Genomic DNA, 19,536 nt, shown 5'->3' with positions numbered 1-19,536 from the left:
TGCTTCTCAATATTAGGTCTCCACACTTCTAAACAAAATTACATTTGTGCAAAATTATGCTTAGCGTATACAGCTTTCATTTCCTAAATGGTGTTAGAAGCATGTGTTAATTGCTGTCTATTTTAAATGTATGATAATTAAATGTTGAAAGGGTATTGATCCAATCTGGCACAGGGAAGCAAGATATTAACAAGGCCTAATTACCCAATACCACCCACATACCAACAAGAGCTGGCTGCTTATGTGTTTTGAAATATAGATTTTTAAAATGCTTTATCACAGGAAGACACACACACACAACGTGTGGGAGCTTTCTTTAAAATGCGACACGTCAACATAGAAAGAACTACCATGTGCTATTTCTTCTCTCAATATTTCCAAAACAAATTAAAAATAGGAAAAATGCTTTTGATCATACAGCATCCCTAATGTTTTCCTATGGATCAGCATACACTGATTATGTGTACATATACATTAGATTATGTGCACATAAGTTAGTTATGTATGTATGACTATCCAAGAAAGAAAGAAAGAGGAAGAAATTAAGAACCAATGTGATCCAGACAGACAACTGGAGAATTAAATTGCTGGTTGAAGTGCAGCTTAGCCAAAGATTGCCTGGGTTGGTCAACTGCAGGTCAGACTGCACAATGGCAATGATCCACCCAGTTCTTAAGTAAAATCATATTTTAAAAGATGCTGTTTACATGCATGGAAAATAGAAGAGAAACTGAAGGAGAAAACATTTTTCCTAGAGTTGTTTTTTTTTAAAGGCGGCACCCACCAAAGTTCATTTGCTTATAGCATTTGTTAAGACCTCCCAAATCCTAGAAGAAGCTTTATATCAAACCATTACAAAACCATCAGAATTTCCAATATGACTTGTTAAAGTGAACGTTTCTATGGGGATAGGCAGAGCTGTAGAAGCCAGAGACATAATTAAACAGAATTCCAGATAAAATAAAAAAATTCCTTCCTGTAGCACCTTAAAGACCAACTAAGTAGTTCTTGGTATAAGCTTTCGTGTGCATGCACACTTCTTCAGATACACTGTCAGTGTATCTGAAGAAGTGTGCATGCACACGAAAGCTTATACCAAGAACTACTTAGTTGGTCTTTAAGGTGCTACAGGAAGGAATTTTTTTATTTTGACTATGGCAGACCAACACGGCTACCCATCTGTAACAGAATTCCAGATAGTTAGCATGTTGCATCCAAAACATCAGGAGTCCTCTAGGCACCTAACATTTTGACGCATGAGTTATCATAGGTTACATATTATGAGAATTAAGGTCCAATTCTGGACAACTTTCACTGAAATGTGTGTAGGTAGCATGCAGCCGTAGTTCTTGGTGCATTAGTCTCCGAAAGTTACCTGGCTTCATCCACAAAGAGCTCCAAGACAAGGATTACTGTGTGTACTTCCCTAGTGTGGGAACCTACACCCCTACTGTGTCTGGTCTATTCCATCTCCTAGCACCGCTTACCCTTCATGCTTAATGTATACAGTTTTCATTACTTTATAATGCATAATAATAATAATAATAATAATAATAATAATAATAATAATTTATACCCCGCCCATCTGGCTGAGTTTCCCCAGCCACTCTGGGCGGCCCTCAATCGAGTATTAAAAACAATACAGCATTAAATATTAAAAACTCCCTTAAACAGGACTGCCTTCAGATGTCTTTTAAGAATAGGATAGTTGTGTATTTCCTTGACATCTGATGGGAGGGCGTTCAAAACGAACAAAAGCTTTTTACCTCTTCATTTTACTCCCGTGTATAGGAAGAAAAGCACTCCAGCCAAACTTACAGAGTGTTTTAAATATGCTGGCAAGGACTATTCTTCATCAGCAACCACCACAAAATTGTTTGGCCCTGAAACACACAGAAGGCAAGAGCAAATAAATGCTTTAAGGCCTGGAACTTGCTTGGGACTCTGAACTAAGATTTTGTGTTTCACTTGCCAATCTGGGCATGAAATTCCCTTTCAAGGGAGTCTCCTGGGTGCAAAGAGATATACTTGGGCATAATTCTCATTAAATAATTATTTTTTATCAGAGAGAAGCAGAAAGACATTGTGTAAAGTAGATTCACCAAAATGAAATTCAGATTATGACAGAAGCCGGACAACCAAGAAAATGCTGGAAGATGCAAGTTCTGTCAAGGCCAAATGGCCACAAGCCTGAGCCTATGTATTTTATTGAAGTCTGTGCCATCCTAAACCCTAGGGAAGTGGTACCTGCATGTGGTGTTTTTCCTTATAACTGGAAAAAACTGACTTGGTGAGCCAACCTTGTTACAGTCAGCACGAGCAAGGGGTATAGGAACCAGACCTTTCTTAAAGTGCACATGTATTCTGCAGGGGGTTCACATTAATAGCAACCACTTCTAAAGTAATAACCACCTTCCGTGATGTAAAGCTCTTGGTCCCGCTTGTACTAATTAGCCATGAAATATTAATAGCAGTTTAACCTCCTCATCTCCTTAAATACACAAACACAGCACATAATTGGAAGACAATTGAGAATAGCCTCTCAAATGAAAGCCTGTTGGAAAGCAATCTACTTGCTATCAGTTGTCCACCATTCCATTTTATTTTATTTTACAAAAGCAGGTTATTACTATCACATAGAGGCACGAAACTCAACCAGCACTTCATTTCAACAGTTGCTATTCTTCAGGTGCTTCTTGGTTTGTTGGGATTCCATTTGTTTAGAACACATTCCCCTTCAAAAAGAATACTTTACGAATGCTCATCAAGTTTAGCATACATTACACCTTTGCATTTCTCCATCTTAAATGTCAATAAATCAATAAATCTCTCCTAAAATTCTACCGTAGGCATCCGTTTCCTGTATTTCCCAATTGATTTGATCTTCATATGCCATGCCATTAACTTCTGCAAAGCACCATACAAATTGAGCTTCTGACTTTGCCTCTTATTTCCAGACCAACCGTGCCTTACAAAGATGTCTGCAAGTGTGACATTAATCCCGCCACGTGGAAATCCCTTGCAGATGACCATCGTGTCTGGAGGGAGTCATTCATTCATTCATTCATTCAATTTCTATGTAGCTTTTCACTCACACGAGTCAGTTACCAGAGGAGGAAATGACCACTGGGAGGAGTGCAGACAGAACAAACTTCATGGTATACCTGCATGAGCATAACAGGACACCTTTATCTGTCCTAGCTGTAACAAAACATGTCTCTCCTGTACTGATCTCTCAACTACAACAGGCGCTGTAACTCTCCAACACTTCACCCCCAAAGCTGCAGTCGTCCACTCTCTTCACTGCACTGACATTCCAATTATGACTCAAATCCCCACATGCACAAGGGGGGGAGGGGATTAAATGAGATAAGTACTTTATTCATGTTCTCTTTCCTGAGCGCTTCTGTAGAACATGTGAAATGGTTCATAATGGCTAGCAGAACAGAAATAGTAAAAAATGCAGCGTGGCCTTAGTAAAGTATGTCTTTCAGGAATATAGCCCTGAAACACTTATTGCAAAGCTTTCTCCCTCCCCCCTGCTCAATCACAAGGTTGCTTGATGCTATTTTAATTTGCACTTCCGGATGTAGTAATGTGGTTATTTTCCCCACCATGTAACTAAGGCAAAATTCATGCAAAGAATATAAAGTATGGAACAATAAAGTAGAAATACATATGAATATTCACTGAAACTTCTGTCTAGCAGTTTATTATAGGCCTGGAATCCAGCTGTGCTTATATCTACTTATATACTTGCTGACTATAAAATAGTCAACATGTGGGCACATCTGAAAAGATTGTGTTGCAGAGCAGCAACCAATTCACATTTAAATCTTGAATGCTACATGGGACACATTCCCTGGCAGTCATTCTTCAGACACCTGTAAACGCTTTGTTTGTGCACAAGACATGCAGAAAAACAAGAATTTGTTTAATTTGGACACTTCTGAGTTTTAAAGAGACACTCCAAAAAGCAAAGAGTTTTGTCTGAAACTTCTAATATTTTTCCCTTTTTATTATATTAACAATTATACTATTTTAAAAAACCAAGCAGAAAACTGCTATATTTATTTAGCAATTCTTTGCATATCTCATTTTTTTCTGAAGAAACAGGAAAAGAACACCTATGGTGTTAAATCAATGCATTTATAAATATGTTTGGAGAATGATGAGTTATGTGGTTCTATTTAAGTTATTCAGACTGTGGGTAGTTAGTTCCCATTAAGAATGAAAATATACAGGTTGGGAGCGTACCTCTAGAAGCAACATTGTCACTTGAGGTCTGTGAAGGGGCACCTGTCTCAATATCTGTCATTTGTTATGAGGAAGAGATTTTAGGTACCCTCCAATTGCCGGACAAGTTGATTCACCTTTGGACTGTTGGATCTTATCATTCACTAGAAATGTGGTACTGAATATATGGAGGATATAGGAAGCTGCCTTATACCAGGTCAAAATATTTGTCCATGGAACCCAGTACTGTCTGCTTTGACCGGAAGCAATTTTCCAGAGTTTCAGGCAGAGATTTCTCCCACCAACTGCTATCTGATCCTTTTAACTGGAGATGCCAGCGATTGAATCGGAGAACTTATGCATGCCACTCAGCTACGATCCCTGGAACTAATATATACTGGACGCTGGTGGTGCTGTGGGTTAAATCACAGAGCCTAGGACTTGCCGATCAGAAGGTCGGCGGTTCGAATCCCCGCAACGGGGTGAGCTCCAGTTGCTCGGTCCCTGCTCCTGCCAACCTAGCAGTCCGAAAGCACGTCAAAGTGCAAGTAGATAAATAGGAACCGCTCCGGCGGGAAGGTAAACGGCATTTCCGTGCGCTGCTCTGGTTTGCCAGAAGCGGCTTCGTCATGCTGGCCACATGACCCAGAAGCTGTACGCCGGCTCCCTCAGCCAATAAAGCGAGATGAGCGCCGCAACCCCAGAGTCAGTCACGACTGGACCTAATGGTTAGGGGTCCCTTTACTTTTACCTTTTATACTACAAAACACATAAAGATGAAGCTTCCAAGACTATCAAAGCAAGCCCCACAAAAAAGCCTAGGTCCCTGGGTAAAACAAACAATCACACAAATAAGAGGTTAGCTGTACACATACATTGAATCCCATCTTGTTTACAACGCTACCAACAACAATAGAGTTAAATCCTTACTATCTTTGCTTTTAATATTTTTCTATAAATGGTAGCTTTCAGCACAGCACACACTTTCTGCACATTTCCCTCTCACTATTGAATTTCCTTCCTCACACTAGCAAAATTAAAGTCAGTGGGGGAAGGAACACATCTCTCAGGTTCCCAACAATAACCATCAAGGTTGACAGACGTCAGTTCTTCCTCATATAAGTCTTGAAAGTGAGCACCTCTGTGGAAGTACACCAATTTCAGCAGTGGTTAAAGATCATTTTAATAAATCAGATGTTTAAAATTTGAATCGAGAGCTGTTTAACATTTGCCTCTTTTTATTTATAATTATGTTACAACAGATATAAATTCAAGAAAAGGCTAAACCTATATTTACGATCTCAAACTAAAATACAGACCCTTTATCACACAAGCTAAAGCCTGCCTTTTATGTAAACAGATAGAGTCAAATATTTCTTTGTTTCTTTGTTTATTTAGAGCATTTATATTCCAAACCTCTAGTCAAAGATACTTACGATATATAAAATCACAATTGCATGAAATGAGTGCAAAACCACAAAAGAGAAAGGGTCAGCAGCTAAAAAACCGATTCTTGAGTTGCATAAACATTGCATTTAGAGTTTAGTTTCTGACTCAGGCTCTGGTCACGACATCACAGAAGACACTGACCCCTGTTGTCTCAACAGGGTCATTTCCTGGGCCATTATTTAGTACTTCTGTTTATTATGTCTTCCAGTTACTTGATCTTTGCAGCATGTTCAAGCAATCTAGTTTTGAATATTTATGACTATCAAAGATATTTACTTTTGCTATTGTGGAAGGACACTGTTCTGTCCAGTAACAAGCAGCCCTTCCTAAAGCACTGTAGGCATCTCATCTTGCTTAGCGTCTCTCCATATGTAAGGGGTATCAAAACAAAAACAAATTTCGCAATCACAACACACCTTTTCTCCAAACAAACATAATTCTGAAATTTGTGTGTGTGTGTGTCTCAGTCTCTCTCTCTCAATATATTTCTGATTTATCATGGGGCATGGTTAACAAGATTACCCTGCACTACCTCTTATGCATTAGCAACACCAAATATCCATGTGAATTAGAGTGTATTATGTCATTATGGAATTTATCTTACTGATTCTATGGTACAAGGCTGGGAATGAGTATTTTATGGCATTTTAATACATTTTTATTGTGTTCTAGCCGATTTTTGCAGCTTAAAAACGAAATACTCGGTCTATTCTGTCTATTTTAAAGTCACATAAATTTTGTTAAACAAATACCACTGCTTAATGGTTGCCAAATGCTGTGGTGGAGGGATATCAATAACACGTTCCTCAATATATTGGAAAGAGAAATGAAAGTGAGTAAGGGAAAAGGCAATTAATCATGGAATATTCTGTTTTTATTACAATTACTGTATCAAAGGCAAGATTTAAAGCAGAACAGAGGAAGTAAGGATCAAGGTTAATGCCTATTCTGAAGAGAATTTACATAAATTAGGCTGTGCTACTGAACTGAGAGGCTCATTTTGCCAATTTATTCTATGTGAGATCACAGAAACCAGTGACAGAAAATTTATATTTACAACACCTTCCCTCTTCTCCCTCCAGACACATTCACAATATTCAAAGCTATGTTCTCCTTTGAATCAGAATCATTTACTTGTTCCAAATGTGAAGTTCCTCAATTTTCTCCACCCCTTTGGATTTACAACCTCAAAATGTTTGTTGAGACAATCCTCACGTAAACAGCAAAAGTGCTCTTTTTAGTTGAACTAACAAAAAACAGGTCATTAAGCTTCGCAGGGAAGATGAAGGCCACCATCGTTCTTCATTTTTGTTTTAATCCCAATCTATCAACTGGAAGCATAAGCACTCAGAGACCTATTAGACAGCTGAAGAGTTTTCATTAAAGACACCTGCCTTATTTATTCTGTATTAGGTGGCAGGACAAGATCACCAACAATGTAGTCGAAGAGCGCTAACCGTGTAAACACAGAGGCCGTCATAATCGACACTCAGCTGGGAAGGACACATTGTTCAGATGCATGACATCAGAACGGAGCAGGTGCTAAGCTGGCAGGTGGTAGAAAGCAGCAAGTAAGCGACATAATACAAGCTATAAAAAGGACTTCAGTGAAGAGGCTTCTGTGGGGTGCAAGAGGGATATTTTCTATCAGGACACTCTTGTTTGTCAATGGACAAGAAGTGAAGCGCTTCAAAAAATGTAATCCCCCCAGCTTTATCCATGCCTCTCATAAACCTCCCCTCTCTTTGTCATAACTGTTTCCACTGCCAAATTGTAGACTGCAAGGTACCATCAGCTCTGCTTAGTAGGAAAGTGTCCTGTACCCTGATAATGCTTTTGGTCCCTCCCGCCACTTTGCAATGGGTGGGTGTACAAACGATGCTCTGAGTCTTTCATTTTCATGGCTTCCCAGTCTCCATACAACCAATCCCCAAAACTGGCAGCGAAGATTGCATATAGTCATACCTCGGGTTAAATATGCTTCAGGTTGAGCATTTTCAGGTTATGCTCTGCAGCGACCCGGAGGTAACGGAAGGCGTTACTTCCGGGTTTCGCCACTCGCACATGCGCAGACACTCAAAATGACGCCACACGCATGCGCGGAAGCGGCGAAACGCAACCCGTGCAGTCGCGTGTTACGTTCTACTCAGGATGCGGATGGGGCTCTGGAACAGATCCCGTTCGCATTCAGAGGTACCACTGTATACACATTTGGGCAGGGTGACAGAGATAGAGGCCAAACAGAATACTAAATTTTAAGAACGTTAAATAAAGGCAACAAAACCTTGCTGCATTTGGGTAGAATATGAGGTTTTAACTTATGCCCCAATTATTCCTAGCAGGTATTTGGTTTTGACACCAAGAACCTCAAAGACTGAGACTGAGACCTAGTCTGGTGAGGAAATGAGACTGTGGTCACTCAGTTCTCAAATCTCCTCCAGGCACCAAAGGAAACGTTAAGAATTGTCCCTGCAACTGTCAAGTAATTTGAAGCATCTGGTTTGGATTAACCTGGTATAAATACTAAGAATCTGTATCTTCTTCACTTTCATGGTCACAGATCAGTATCATCAGCCTTCTGCCTGAGATCTATTTGCTATATCCCAAAAATAATCCGAAGGATCCTGGGAGGAAATAAGCTAGAGATTTCTGCGATGATCTTGTGTTTTTTTCTGTTTTTTAGAATATTTTGTGTTGTAAGGTAAAGGTAAAGGGACCCCTGACCATTAGGTCCAGTCGGGGCCGACTCTGGGGTTGCGGCGCTCATCTCGCTTTACTGGCCAAGGAAGCCGGAGTACAGCTTCCGGGTCATGTGGCCAGCATGACTAAGCCGCTTCTGGCGAACCAGAGCAGCGCACGGCAATGCCATTTAACTTCTCGCCGGAGCAGTACCTATTTATCTACTTGCACTTTTTGGTGTACTTTCAAACTGCTAGGTTGGCAGGCGCAGGGACCAAGCAACGGGAGCTCACCCCGTTACGGGGATTCGAACCGCCAACCTTCTGATCGGCAAGTCCTAGGCTCTGTGGTTTAACCCACAGCACCACCTGCGTCCCATTTTGTGTTGTACACTGCCTCAATGTTTTACATGAGTGGTACATACTTTTAAAAACAGAATAAATAAAATTATTCCCCAGTCTCAAACTCAGTTATGCAATCCCATGATCTCAGCATTGAACTTACAATGCCCAACAAACAAGAAGCTCAAGGTCCTCCACAATAATTCAAAGACCATTATAAGGCCAACTTTGACTACATCTATTTTTTAATGTGAAATTCAACAAGGAAAGAGTTTAAGTAATGACTCAAGCAAGTAATGATAGCGTTACTAAACCAAGAAATGAGCAAACCCATGTACCCTAGAGAAATATTTGCATGTGAAATAAATTGTTCCTAGGCCCAGAAATCACTATGTCTGGATCTCATTTATATTTCCCCCTGGACTGCCTCTCAGTCACATATCTCAGGTCAAGATACACAGTCTTAGATGACACTTAAAATAGTTTTACTAAGATAAAAAAGATATAATCAAATTTGAACAGCAGATACATAACTTATAAGGAATGCTCAGAGTAAAAACAATTTAAAGAGAAAAAATGTTCAATCAGATAATAATTGAAATAGTGTAACCTTTTAAAAGCATCAGTTATAGAGGTTACATATTATTTCCTAAGAGTTACAAAGAAAAAGATATAACGAAAATTAGGCTTCTCTAGGGTGTGAGAATGTCTACTTTTGCCATATATTAAAAGCCTTTTTATTCCCATTAACCACAAAGTTATAATATATGTGGGTCTAATTATCCAACTGAGATTTAAGTGGTCATAATACAGATAATCATGTAGTTTCCAATTACTCCAAATCCATTAATTTCCTTATTTAGCAAAGCCACTGGCTTTGCAATTTCCATTTCAAAGGTCAAGCCTACCTGTCTTACAAAGGCTCAGGCCTTGTACTGTGCTGTTGCTGTGCTACTTATAAAATTTCCTCAAGTTACTCATCCCAATTTTTTCCTGCTTCAAATATCGTTAGCTGAACATGATACATAGGCCTTCCTTCATGCTGTAAATTTGACAAGGGTTAGAAGTCTGGAACACTTCTAAAATAATAGCTGCTTTGGCTTCGGTTCCAGAATGACTGCTACTGACCTTAATATTGGAATATTTGGATATATGCATATCATTCTCAAGCATAAACTCGCCGCTCTATGCTTGCAGGCTCCTTCAGTACCAGATCCTTCACAAATACTCTCTCCCTGAAATAAATATGATTTTTTTGCTGACATATGCTATAGTTTTATCAATACAGTGCACACAAGTCCTAAAATTGAATTTAAAAAAGAGAGAAAACTGCCATGTAGGCAATAGCATGAAACCAGCAGGTTTGCTGAAAAGCGAACTGGAAGTGGCTTTTCAAAGTGCATAGAGTAACACCTAAACAGTCTTGAGATATATATGAAAATATCTCTATATTGCTTAAAGAACACATGTGAGTAATCCACAGTAGCTGAATTTGCCCAATGCTGAGATTCAAAACCACTGTATCCTTCCAAGGGCATCACAGAAAGCTCAATGGCCTGATTCACATGTCACACGAAGCCAGGCTTCTAGAGAGGAAATGGAGGCCACTTTGCTCTGAAATAGCTGTTCGGCTGCTGAGCTGAAGTAAGCCATGGTTTGGTTTAGCATGTTGTCTGAAGCTGGGCTTGTGATTCAGCTATTTCCTGGCAAACCATAAACTATAATCAAGGTTTGTCCTGTGGCTTGTGATATACTATTTATGAGCAAAAGAGGTAATATTTACACCTTCCATTTCTTAACCCAAATATTTTTTTATTTTCATTTGGATAACAGCATCGTCTCTTAAAATATTTGTTTATATGTAATCATACGGTATGTATTATTAACGTTTAGAATTTCATAAAAGACCAAATGCTGGCATATGGGATGAACACTATAATCTCAAGATTTAAACACAGAATTATTACTATTAATCTGTTATTAGTGTTCCGTCTGTGGGTAGCAGCAGGGTAACTGAGATTATCTTCCTTCAAATACTTAACGCGGCCCCATTAGGTGCTATAGGAAAATACTGTTTAAATGTGGGAAGCCACATTTGCATTCTGTCCATCTGATCAATCAAGCACTGCCTTAAAAAGCACTTAAGCTGTTAATTGCGCCCAAAATGCTTCTATGAATCAACTCTCAAGGTTGCATATTTAGCTCTTCTTTTTGCTGTTTGCAGGAAGTGAAATGCCCTTGTTCTCTTTACATCTAGCTGTCACTTTCTGGGAGGGTGACTGATCAATTCCAGAATACTGTTCAAATAGGTGAAACAGGTGTGAAGAGGGGAGTCGCTAGCAGAGTTGGGCGCCTAGAGAGGCTTGCAAGATCATCCTTAATGGAAACAGGCAAGGCCAGGACAAAGAAGAGAGCCTCAGCTGCGCATGGCGGTGCTTTGTTGCACAAAGTCTGGCCACAGGAAGGGAACGCTGAACAAGGACAGTAATGGACAGTGAGCCATTTCAGTGGAAAGGATACAGCATCACTCCATCACTATCATAACCCAAGGGCTGTGTGGAGGTGGTACCACCTCCGTCCCAATAAAGGACCTGCTAACAACAGCCAGGAGCTCTCAAAGGCAAGAAACAAGGTAGTAACTGTTCTGATGCTGTTCCAGGGAAACTGAGGAAAATCTAATATTTTTACTGGGATTGTACTATAAAACAAAAGCATAGCATTTATACAGTCATTTCAAGTGCCTAAAGCCCTTCACATTATCTCAGTAATCTTTTCAACAATCCACAAAGCTAGAGGAGTATTATTACCCCCATACAGCAGATGCAATTTTAGGGCAAGAGAAAGATATAAGCTGAACAACATGGTGACCAGGTTGTTGGTTTCTGTCTGTCTCGAGACACTGGAGTGTGCCTCAAAAACGTTACACTTTTAAAAAGCTTGGGACAAATCTATTCTTTCTTTACCAAAATGGGTATCTTCATTTACAAGTCCTAAAGACAAGCTTCTGCAAGCCTTTTTGAAGAGTGTTAACTTGTCCTATCATTTCAAGGAACAGGATTTCATTTAATTTCAAAAACTTTGAAATAAAAAAGGCTTTCTGAATTCCAGAAAACCCATGAACAAAAATATTCCCACCCTCAAGTGAAAGAGAATTTTAACAACCCCTCCAAACCTGTCAACAAAACTACAAGAGGCATCTAAGTGACAGATCTCTTTTTTCTCATTTTCAAGCTTGATTTATTTAGAAGAGTTATTAAGAAAAGTTGCACCATTACCACTTAATTAATCTTTGCTCTACTAAGAGATAAACCAGATGTGCTATTACGGTCTTTGTTCTTGTCTACATAAGGATGAGCCGATTATTTAGCTCCAAACAATAGGAGCTTGTATTTAACAGCAAGATTAAAAAAAGGCAGTAAGTAACAAGCTTCAGCTGGATTTGTTTGAAATATAAACACAGGCACAACAGAAAAGAACAGGAGCTGCCCAACTATAGCTCAGTTAAAGATATCACACCAATTCATTGTTTGCACTAATCTTAGTTTAGAATGCAAACCACTGTTTGAGCTTCCAAAAGTGCAGCACAAAACCCAGTTTGTCTGCTTCTGTTTCCCATCCTCTGAGTATTCCCCTTCATAATTTCATGATAGTCTCCATGATGCAGCAGCCTCTGGAAGTGCAGCAATAGCTGTTAACTACAATATATCATTTCAGACATCACACAAAGCAACAGATAACCTTCCTTGACCATGGTGTGTGTTGCCTGTGCGGAGTTATGCCACTTACATAAAAACAAACTGAGCAAAGCTAATCAGTAAACTGGGGTTTCTCCTCTGAACAGCAGGCTTCCAAGCATGACCTTGGGAAAAATGCCCCCACTCCTGGGATAAAAAAATCACTTTCTGCAGACTCCAAGACTACAGTGGTGCCCCGCAAGACGAATGCCTCGCAAGACGGAAAACTTGCTAGATGAAGGAGTTTTCCGTTTTGGAGGTGCTTCGCAAAACGAATCTCCTATGGGCTTGCTTCGCAAGACGAAAATGCCTTGCGAGTTCCTGCGGGTTTTTCCCCCCTTTCCCCCCTTTTTCTAAGCCGCTAAGCCGCTTACCAGCTGATCCGATCAGCAGATAAGCCGCTAAAAGCAGCTAAAAGCCGCTAATAGCGCTAAGCCGCTTATCAGCTGATCTGATCAGCAGATAAGCCGCTAAAAGCCGCTAATAGCGTTAATCCGCTAATCCTTCAATGGGCTTGCTTCGCAAGATGAAAAAAACCGCTAGACGAAGAGAATCACAGAACGGATTCTTTTCGTCTTGCGAGGCACCACTGTAGTTCTACTGAAGTACATGAATGAGTTAATACACGGAGAAAAGTCAGCTCAGAAATGCAGTCAAACACCATTAGAAAATACTTTCACTTGAACTTCTATCAAGGTTTGGAGCAGAAATGTTACTAGAATTTAATTGCTGGCTTGCAACTGGAAATCTATATATAAGAGCAGGGATGAACATCCTACAATTTTAATTCTTAAGGACCAGCATCTATTTTTACAGTATTTTGCTGAAAAACTATAAGAACTAAATAATGGTGATTTTCTATCATTGCTCTTTCCCAGGCTTCGTGTAACCAAAGGTCAACAAAATCTTCATTTGCTGGTAACCAGGTAGATCATATTCACCAAAAACAAAATAAAAACACAATATTAAGACATACCACACAGAAAACTTACACTCCCTTGATAATATAAAATGGTACATTCTGCAGTTTCCAAAGTAGTCAGATAATCTTTCGTCTGTGTAAAATTTCCAAATGTCCATTAATTTCTACTAAAAATGAACAAAAAATACTGAGATCACTTGTGAGAATGTTGGTAAATAGATGCAAAGTGACAACACCAGTGAATTGAATTGAAATATGCATCATAATATGCAGCACAGTGCATTTAATAAAGTCTGATTAACTGCAAAACATAAACTAGGAAAAAAGCTTCCATTTTCAGAAGAGGAAAAAGGTTTAAAATCAATTAAAATGACTACGACTTATTAGTGACTGCATCCCATCACCTTTAATTTGTTTTTTTAAAAATAAAACATTCTAATGGGAAATATGGTGTTTTTCTCTTTTCTTCTTTTTGTTCACACCAATGGCAAGCCTTGACATTCTATTAGTAATTTGCTATAAAAAGTACAGCCTGCTCATTTTCTTCAGTGCAACAGCAGGTTCTCTGAAAGTGCCACATTTCATACTGAAGTGCTAACCAAAGCTACCATGCTGCGCTTTCTACACGTCTAACTTGAATGTTCTTGCCACATTTGTCACAAGTGAAAGTTTTAAAGAAATAACAAGAAAATTATGGCCTTTTAAACTTCTTTCCATCCCCTTTTCTCCCTCTGAAGTGCAAGGTACACTTCAGCTGAATGAGCTGGTGACAACTCATTCCATCTGGCCTAAGAGGTAGATTTTATTATCAGCTATCAAGGCAAGACTTGCAGAAAACCTTGTTTTAAAGAAAGATGACGACCCGTTCAGCTCTTAGTCAATTCAGAATCCCTTGTCCATTCTAATTGTTCAACAGAATGACTTAAGACTGACCAACTATATAGGTAAGACTGACAAACTATATAGGTATAGATAAAATTTATATAACACCTAAATAGCCTATTCTTCCAGTAGTTGTCTGAAAAGTGAAAGGGGACTGACCATTTTTTGGGACAAGCCATAAAAAAACCTCACCAAAACAATACCATTGTGCACAATCTGATGGGATATTTTTTTTTCTGCTCAAGAATCACTGGAATTATGGAAACTACAGAAGTTTATCCATGCTCTTATGTGGTGGTCTCCATTCATTTCATTCCAAGGAAAATACTCCAGGAATCAGTTTGAGATGTAATTTACAGTACCAGTGAAAAATAAGGATAATTATAGCCATGGCAATGCTTGGAAGAAGACTATAACTATTAAATTGACTTATTTATTCAACAGAGAAACACAACAAGTAAGGTTCCTTTCCAGCCTATGTAGCTGACACCACAGACTGTTCCCATGGGGAAATGAGTCAAAACCCCCTAAACCTTAGACCTTATTTTGGAAACAACAGTTTATTTAAGTTCATCAAGCCCTTTGGTTTGGAAAATATCCCTATATTTCTGTGATGAGTTGTTAGACAAGTCTCTCACTGGATTTAATCACTACATAAACTTTGGACAATAATTAAGAGCACAGTAATTGGAGCTTGCCAGGTTCAATCCATTTGAAACAGATAAGAAAAGTCGTGACAGGGGGATAATCTGTCACATTGTCCCTCCTTCAAAAGCCCAAACATTTTGGTTGTTATTCAAACACAGTCCCTTTGGCTCTCTCCAGCTGGAAGCATGGAGAAAGTAGTGCTCATTATTTTGACTGAGTCACATCATATTAGCATTCAGTATTTCGGTCTAAGTGATACAGCTGTAAATATGAAGTGCGTTCTTAATCAAATCAAAAGCTTAAGTTATACCTCATGGCCAAATTTTGGTTAGAAACTGTGATGTCCAGGGCTATGCCTTGCTGAGAAATCTTTGTCCCTATGACTAAAAGAGATAAGTTCCAGACAGAACCATTTTGATAATTATATGGTACACTCTACTCCATGACTAAGGTTTGTGGTGACTTTGTGGAAACTCAGCTGCTTGCTCCGGGGGCTTTCAAATTCTTAAACTGAGATTTATCACAGTGGTGGCCCCTCTGTCCCCTACCTGCCACCACAGGGATTTTTGAAGGATCATCTTGGCCTGAGGAAAGCAGAAGTCAAAGCTTGCACTGTTGTGCTTCCCTTTTTATACTAACATTTAAAAAACCCCGAAAAACCCCAACTGACACTGATTGCTATCATAGTCTTTTGTGAAATCAATGCTATAAAGGAGGAATGGGGAACCTGTGACCCTCCAAATGTTGTCCCATCATCCATGGGCTTTGACCATCTTGGTTGGGGTTGATAGGAGTTAAGAGTCCAACATTATCTGGAGTGCCAAAGTTCCTCATCTCTGCTGCAAATCTTCAACTTATTAAGTACTGGGACTTAAAGAGTTTGACAGTAGTATACTACAGAAATACTACTAATTTTATCCAGCAAATTAAATAGACATTATATGTGTATCTAAGCAGGACAGATGCCTTCTCCTTACCATAAATATTATGAAGGGAACTGTAATGCTACTTGGTATGTGACATGATCTGCCCTTTCCTGTTGCTAGAACAGTGTAAACAAATGCAGTTCCTCATGAGTAAATACAGTGAACAACCAAGGTGCTTCCTTTCGACGCAACAGTCACTTTAGTATGGTGTAGCGGACAGAATGCTGTACTTGAACCTGCAAGATCCAGGTTCAAATTTCTACATGGCCATGAAGCTTGTGTCAGCCACTATCTTTCAGCCTATTCTGCAGCTAAGGGTTGTTGCAAGGACAAAATGGGAAAACTATATAGAAGTTCTTTTCAGCACCTTTGTGGAAGGTCGATATGAATGTGGAAAGACAGATTTTATGATCAACTCTTGTTCAGACTAATCACACAGGGGCGCACTTATCTTCTCTACACCTGTTCTTAAATTTATTTGTTATTTCTGTAGGAGGGAACCTGTTTATGTAATATACCCTGTAATTTGGGACACCAATACATTCACTGGGCAGATTCCAGCAGAGCAGAGCATAATTCTTTAGGGTCCGTTAGTTAAACCTTAACAAACAGTGCATGTAATCTTATCAAGAATTTGTCCAGTATTTCTTCTATCCATCCCCAGAATGTAGCAAAGATTTAGTGCTTGTCATCTAACTCCTCTAGCTTAAACTTCAAGATGCTATCTCCTTGTAGAAAATGAGTTCAGTGGCATGTAACGGAAACCACAAAAGGAATGATTTAATAGCCATACAAAATATAATCACTTTTCAATTTCCAATAATAACTTCTCTTCTCCTTTGCAATGATCCAGTCAAAAGTGACAACACATCAAGGTAAAAGTTGGACAGTTTCTAGAGTACATAATCACCAGGGAGGGGGATCCTGCATCACTTTTATCACATATGAACGTTCTTAGTGAAGGATTATCAAACTTTCTATCCACAGGTCATATCAAATTGTCTTCTGAGAACCCAGGTGGGTCCAGGGAGTAGTTAATGCCTCACTGTGAGAAGTAGTGGTACTAGCTTCATTAAAGGAGGTGGTGGTGGATTCCCTCCTTAAGAATAAGAATAAGAGAATAAGAATAAAAATATCTTTATTGTCATTGCCCCCTTCGGGGACAACGAAATTACTTGACTGCTCCATAAAAACACTAAATAAACAATACAATATAATATAGCAAGGGAGATTCGATGACTTTCAAAGTCCGGGCTTCCCATTCAGGGCCGAGATCGCTCTGGAGAAGAAGCTGTTCTTAAGACGACTCGTTCTTGTCTTCATCGTCCTGTATCTCCGTCCCGACGGCAAGAGCTCGAAGAGACAGTGACCAGGATGCGATGGATCTTTTACTATGTCCAGTGCCTTCCTATGGCACCTTGTGGCATAAATCTGCTCTAAGGTGGAGAGTGGGCAGCCAACAATGCTCTCTGCTGCCTTAACAACCCTGCACAACCCCATCCTGTCCTGGGCAGTACAGCTTCCGTACCACACACATAAGCCATAAGTGAGCACGCTCTCAATGGCACAGTGATAGAAGGCAAGCAGCAGTTTCTGCGGAAGATGGTTTTTCCTTAGTATTCTCAAAAAATACAGTCTCTGCTGCGCCTTCTTCACAAGCCCCCTTGTGTTGACACTCCAGGACAGATCCTCTTGTAATTCAATGCCCAGAAATCTGAACGTTGTTACCCTCTCCACACAGACCCCATCAATCAAAAGTGGCTGGACGTTGCTCTTCTGTCTCCTGAAGTCCACCACAAGCTCCTTTGTCTTCCTTGTATTTATGAGCAAGTTGTTAGCTCTGCACCACTCTGTCAGCCGCTCCACCTCATCTCTATAATCTGTTTCACCCTCCCTTTCAGAGATGAGCCCAATCACAGTTGTGTCATCTCCCTGGACCCAGAAGATTGCGAAAACATCTCCGCTCGAGGGGGTGGTGTCCGTGCAACTTGAGGTTTGTTTTAAAGAAGTTTATTATCCTGACCCATTTCAATTTTAGCATTGAAAGAGCTTTGGTTGCCCTAACCAATGATCCGCCTTGGGAGAGAGGCAGGGGGAATGCAACTCTGTTGGTTCTCCTTGATCTCTCACTGGCTTAGGATTCCATTGAGCAAGGTATCCTGGATCAGCAATGCAGACTGTGAGTTTGAAGCACAGTGTATCAGCAGTTCCACTCCTACCTACAAGTAGGTTTCAGGGAGTGACCATGGGGAAGCGGCCTTGCTTGGCTCACTGGCAAGTCCTACAACACCCATATGAAGCCACTGGAAGGGTGATCTGTGGATCTGGGGAGTGGTATTATCAATATGCAGATGAGACCCAGTTTCCCCTAGAACAGTTTTAAAACCACTCTGGAGCATGGTCCTATCTGCAGTATAGCAGGACAGAAGCAACCCTGTACTTCCTCTAGCACAGGTACAAACCTATATCAAGATGTTAGAGGGAAGTGGGACAGCTCAGCTTCTCCTCTCTCCTGATAAACTAGTGTTTTAACTACAGTGGTACCTCGGGTTACATACGCTTCAGGTTACAGACTCTGCTAACCCAGAAATCGTACCTCAGGTTAAGAACTTTGCTTCAGGATGAGAACAGAAATGGTGCTCCGGCGGCCCGGTGGCAGCGGGAGGCCCCATTAGTTAAAGTTAAAGTGGTGCTTCAGGTTAAGAACAGTTTCAGGTTAAGAACGGACCTCCACAACGAATTAAGTACTTAACTGTGGAGCACGTCTTTTCTTACAACAAAGAAGAGGCCAGGATCAGGCTTATTATCTGTAGACTTCAATCCTAAATAAGTTCTACACCACATATTTCAAATGGTGCAATGGTAATTTTCTCTTCTAAGATATTTCTGTGTTGTATGAGGGAGGCTAGGGATCTCTGGCAGAGAAATCTGATAGTTGTTAGGAGCAAGTTGAATTATCAAGATGCATAATAACCAATCAATACACAAATTCACGTCATGGAAGCTGTGCTCATAATCTATCCGTGAAGACAAACTAGTGTATATTTTCCTGTCTTGGGGAAGTCTTTTCAAGAATTGGGGAATGTGCATATTCTCAGTTGCATTTTGTACATTTTCTAAGCAGTATGTAAATATCTTAGCGGTTCTGATGATTAAGCAGATTTAAATCCCGTTAAATAAAATAAGATATGCAATAAGATATGCATAGTTTCCAAGAAACACTGCAGAATGCGAATACTTCAGCCTAATTTGGTCATTTTGTGCTTCACCCATGCAATAAGGATAGTCTCCAAGTAACCTCAGATAATGTGCGGGAAGTAGCTATATATGAAGGAATTTTGTATATTGATCATTCAACATACACTGTCCACCAGTAATGCTTGGAAATGTTCATAAATAACCAATAACTGTGCAGATTAATCTGAAGGCCTGACAGAATTCTACACACTGGTTCCACCTTGGAATCAGTCTGTCTCTAAGCACTCACAGAATGGAAAATAAAGCTGACCTCTGGGATTATAAAAAATATAGCTCACATACAGCTTTCTCAGTGGGTCTTTAAAGCAATGCTTTAAAGGTTCCAGGAGAAGAAGTAAGCCATGTTGCCAGAGAAATCAATCTGACTAGGTGCAAGCAAAGATTGAGGAGGGAGCAGCAGGTGTCAAAGGAAAGTAATGATCAGTGAAAAGTGAGGGACAAAGTTATTTTTACAGTTACAG

General features: G+C 39.8%; 1 protein-coding gene across 5 annotated transcripts in view; it reads right to left on the bottom strand.

Moving 5' to 3' along the window:
- ORC5 (origin recognition complex subunit 5) overlaps positions 1 to 19,536 on the bottom strand; it is a 67,738-nt gene that overhangs the window by 14,798 nt on the left and 33,404 nt on the right. Inside the window, exon 14 of one of the 5 annotated variants that reach the window (XM_083464094.1) lies at positions 1,819 to 1,883. The exons of the other annotated variants lie outside the window; for them this stretch is intronic. Coding sequence (XP_083320220.1) covers positions 1,827 to 1,883 — 57 coding nt within the window. The 3' untranslated portion in view covers positions 1,819 to 1,826. The remainder of the gene's footprint in view (positions 1 to 1,818; positions 1,884 to 19,536) is intronic. 5 annotated transcript variants of the gene reach the window in all.

Source organism: Podarcis liolepis, assembly GCF_965112155.1.
Source record: "Podarcis liolepis genome assembly, chromosome: 10".
Taxonomy (NCBI): Eukaryota; Metazoa; Chordata; class Lepidosauria; order Squamata; family Lacertidae; genus Podarcis; species Podarcis liolepis.
Note: the sequence above shows the minus strand (reverse complement) of the source record. Positions and strands in the feature narration are given on the sequence as shown.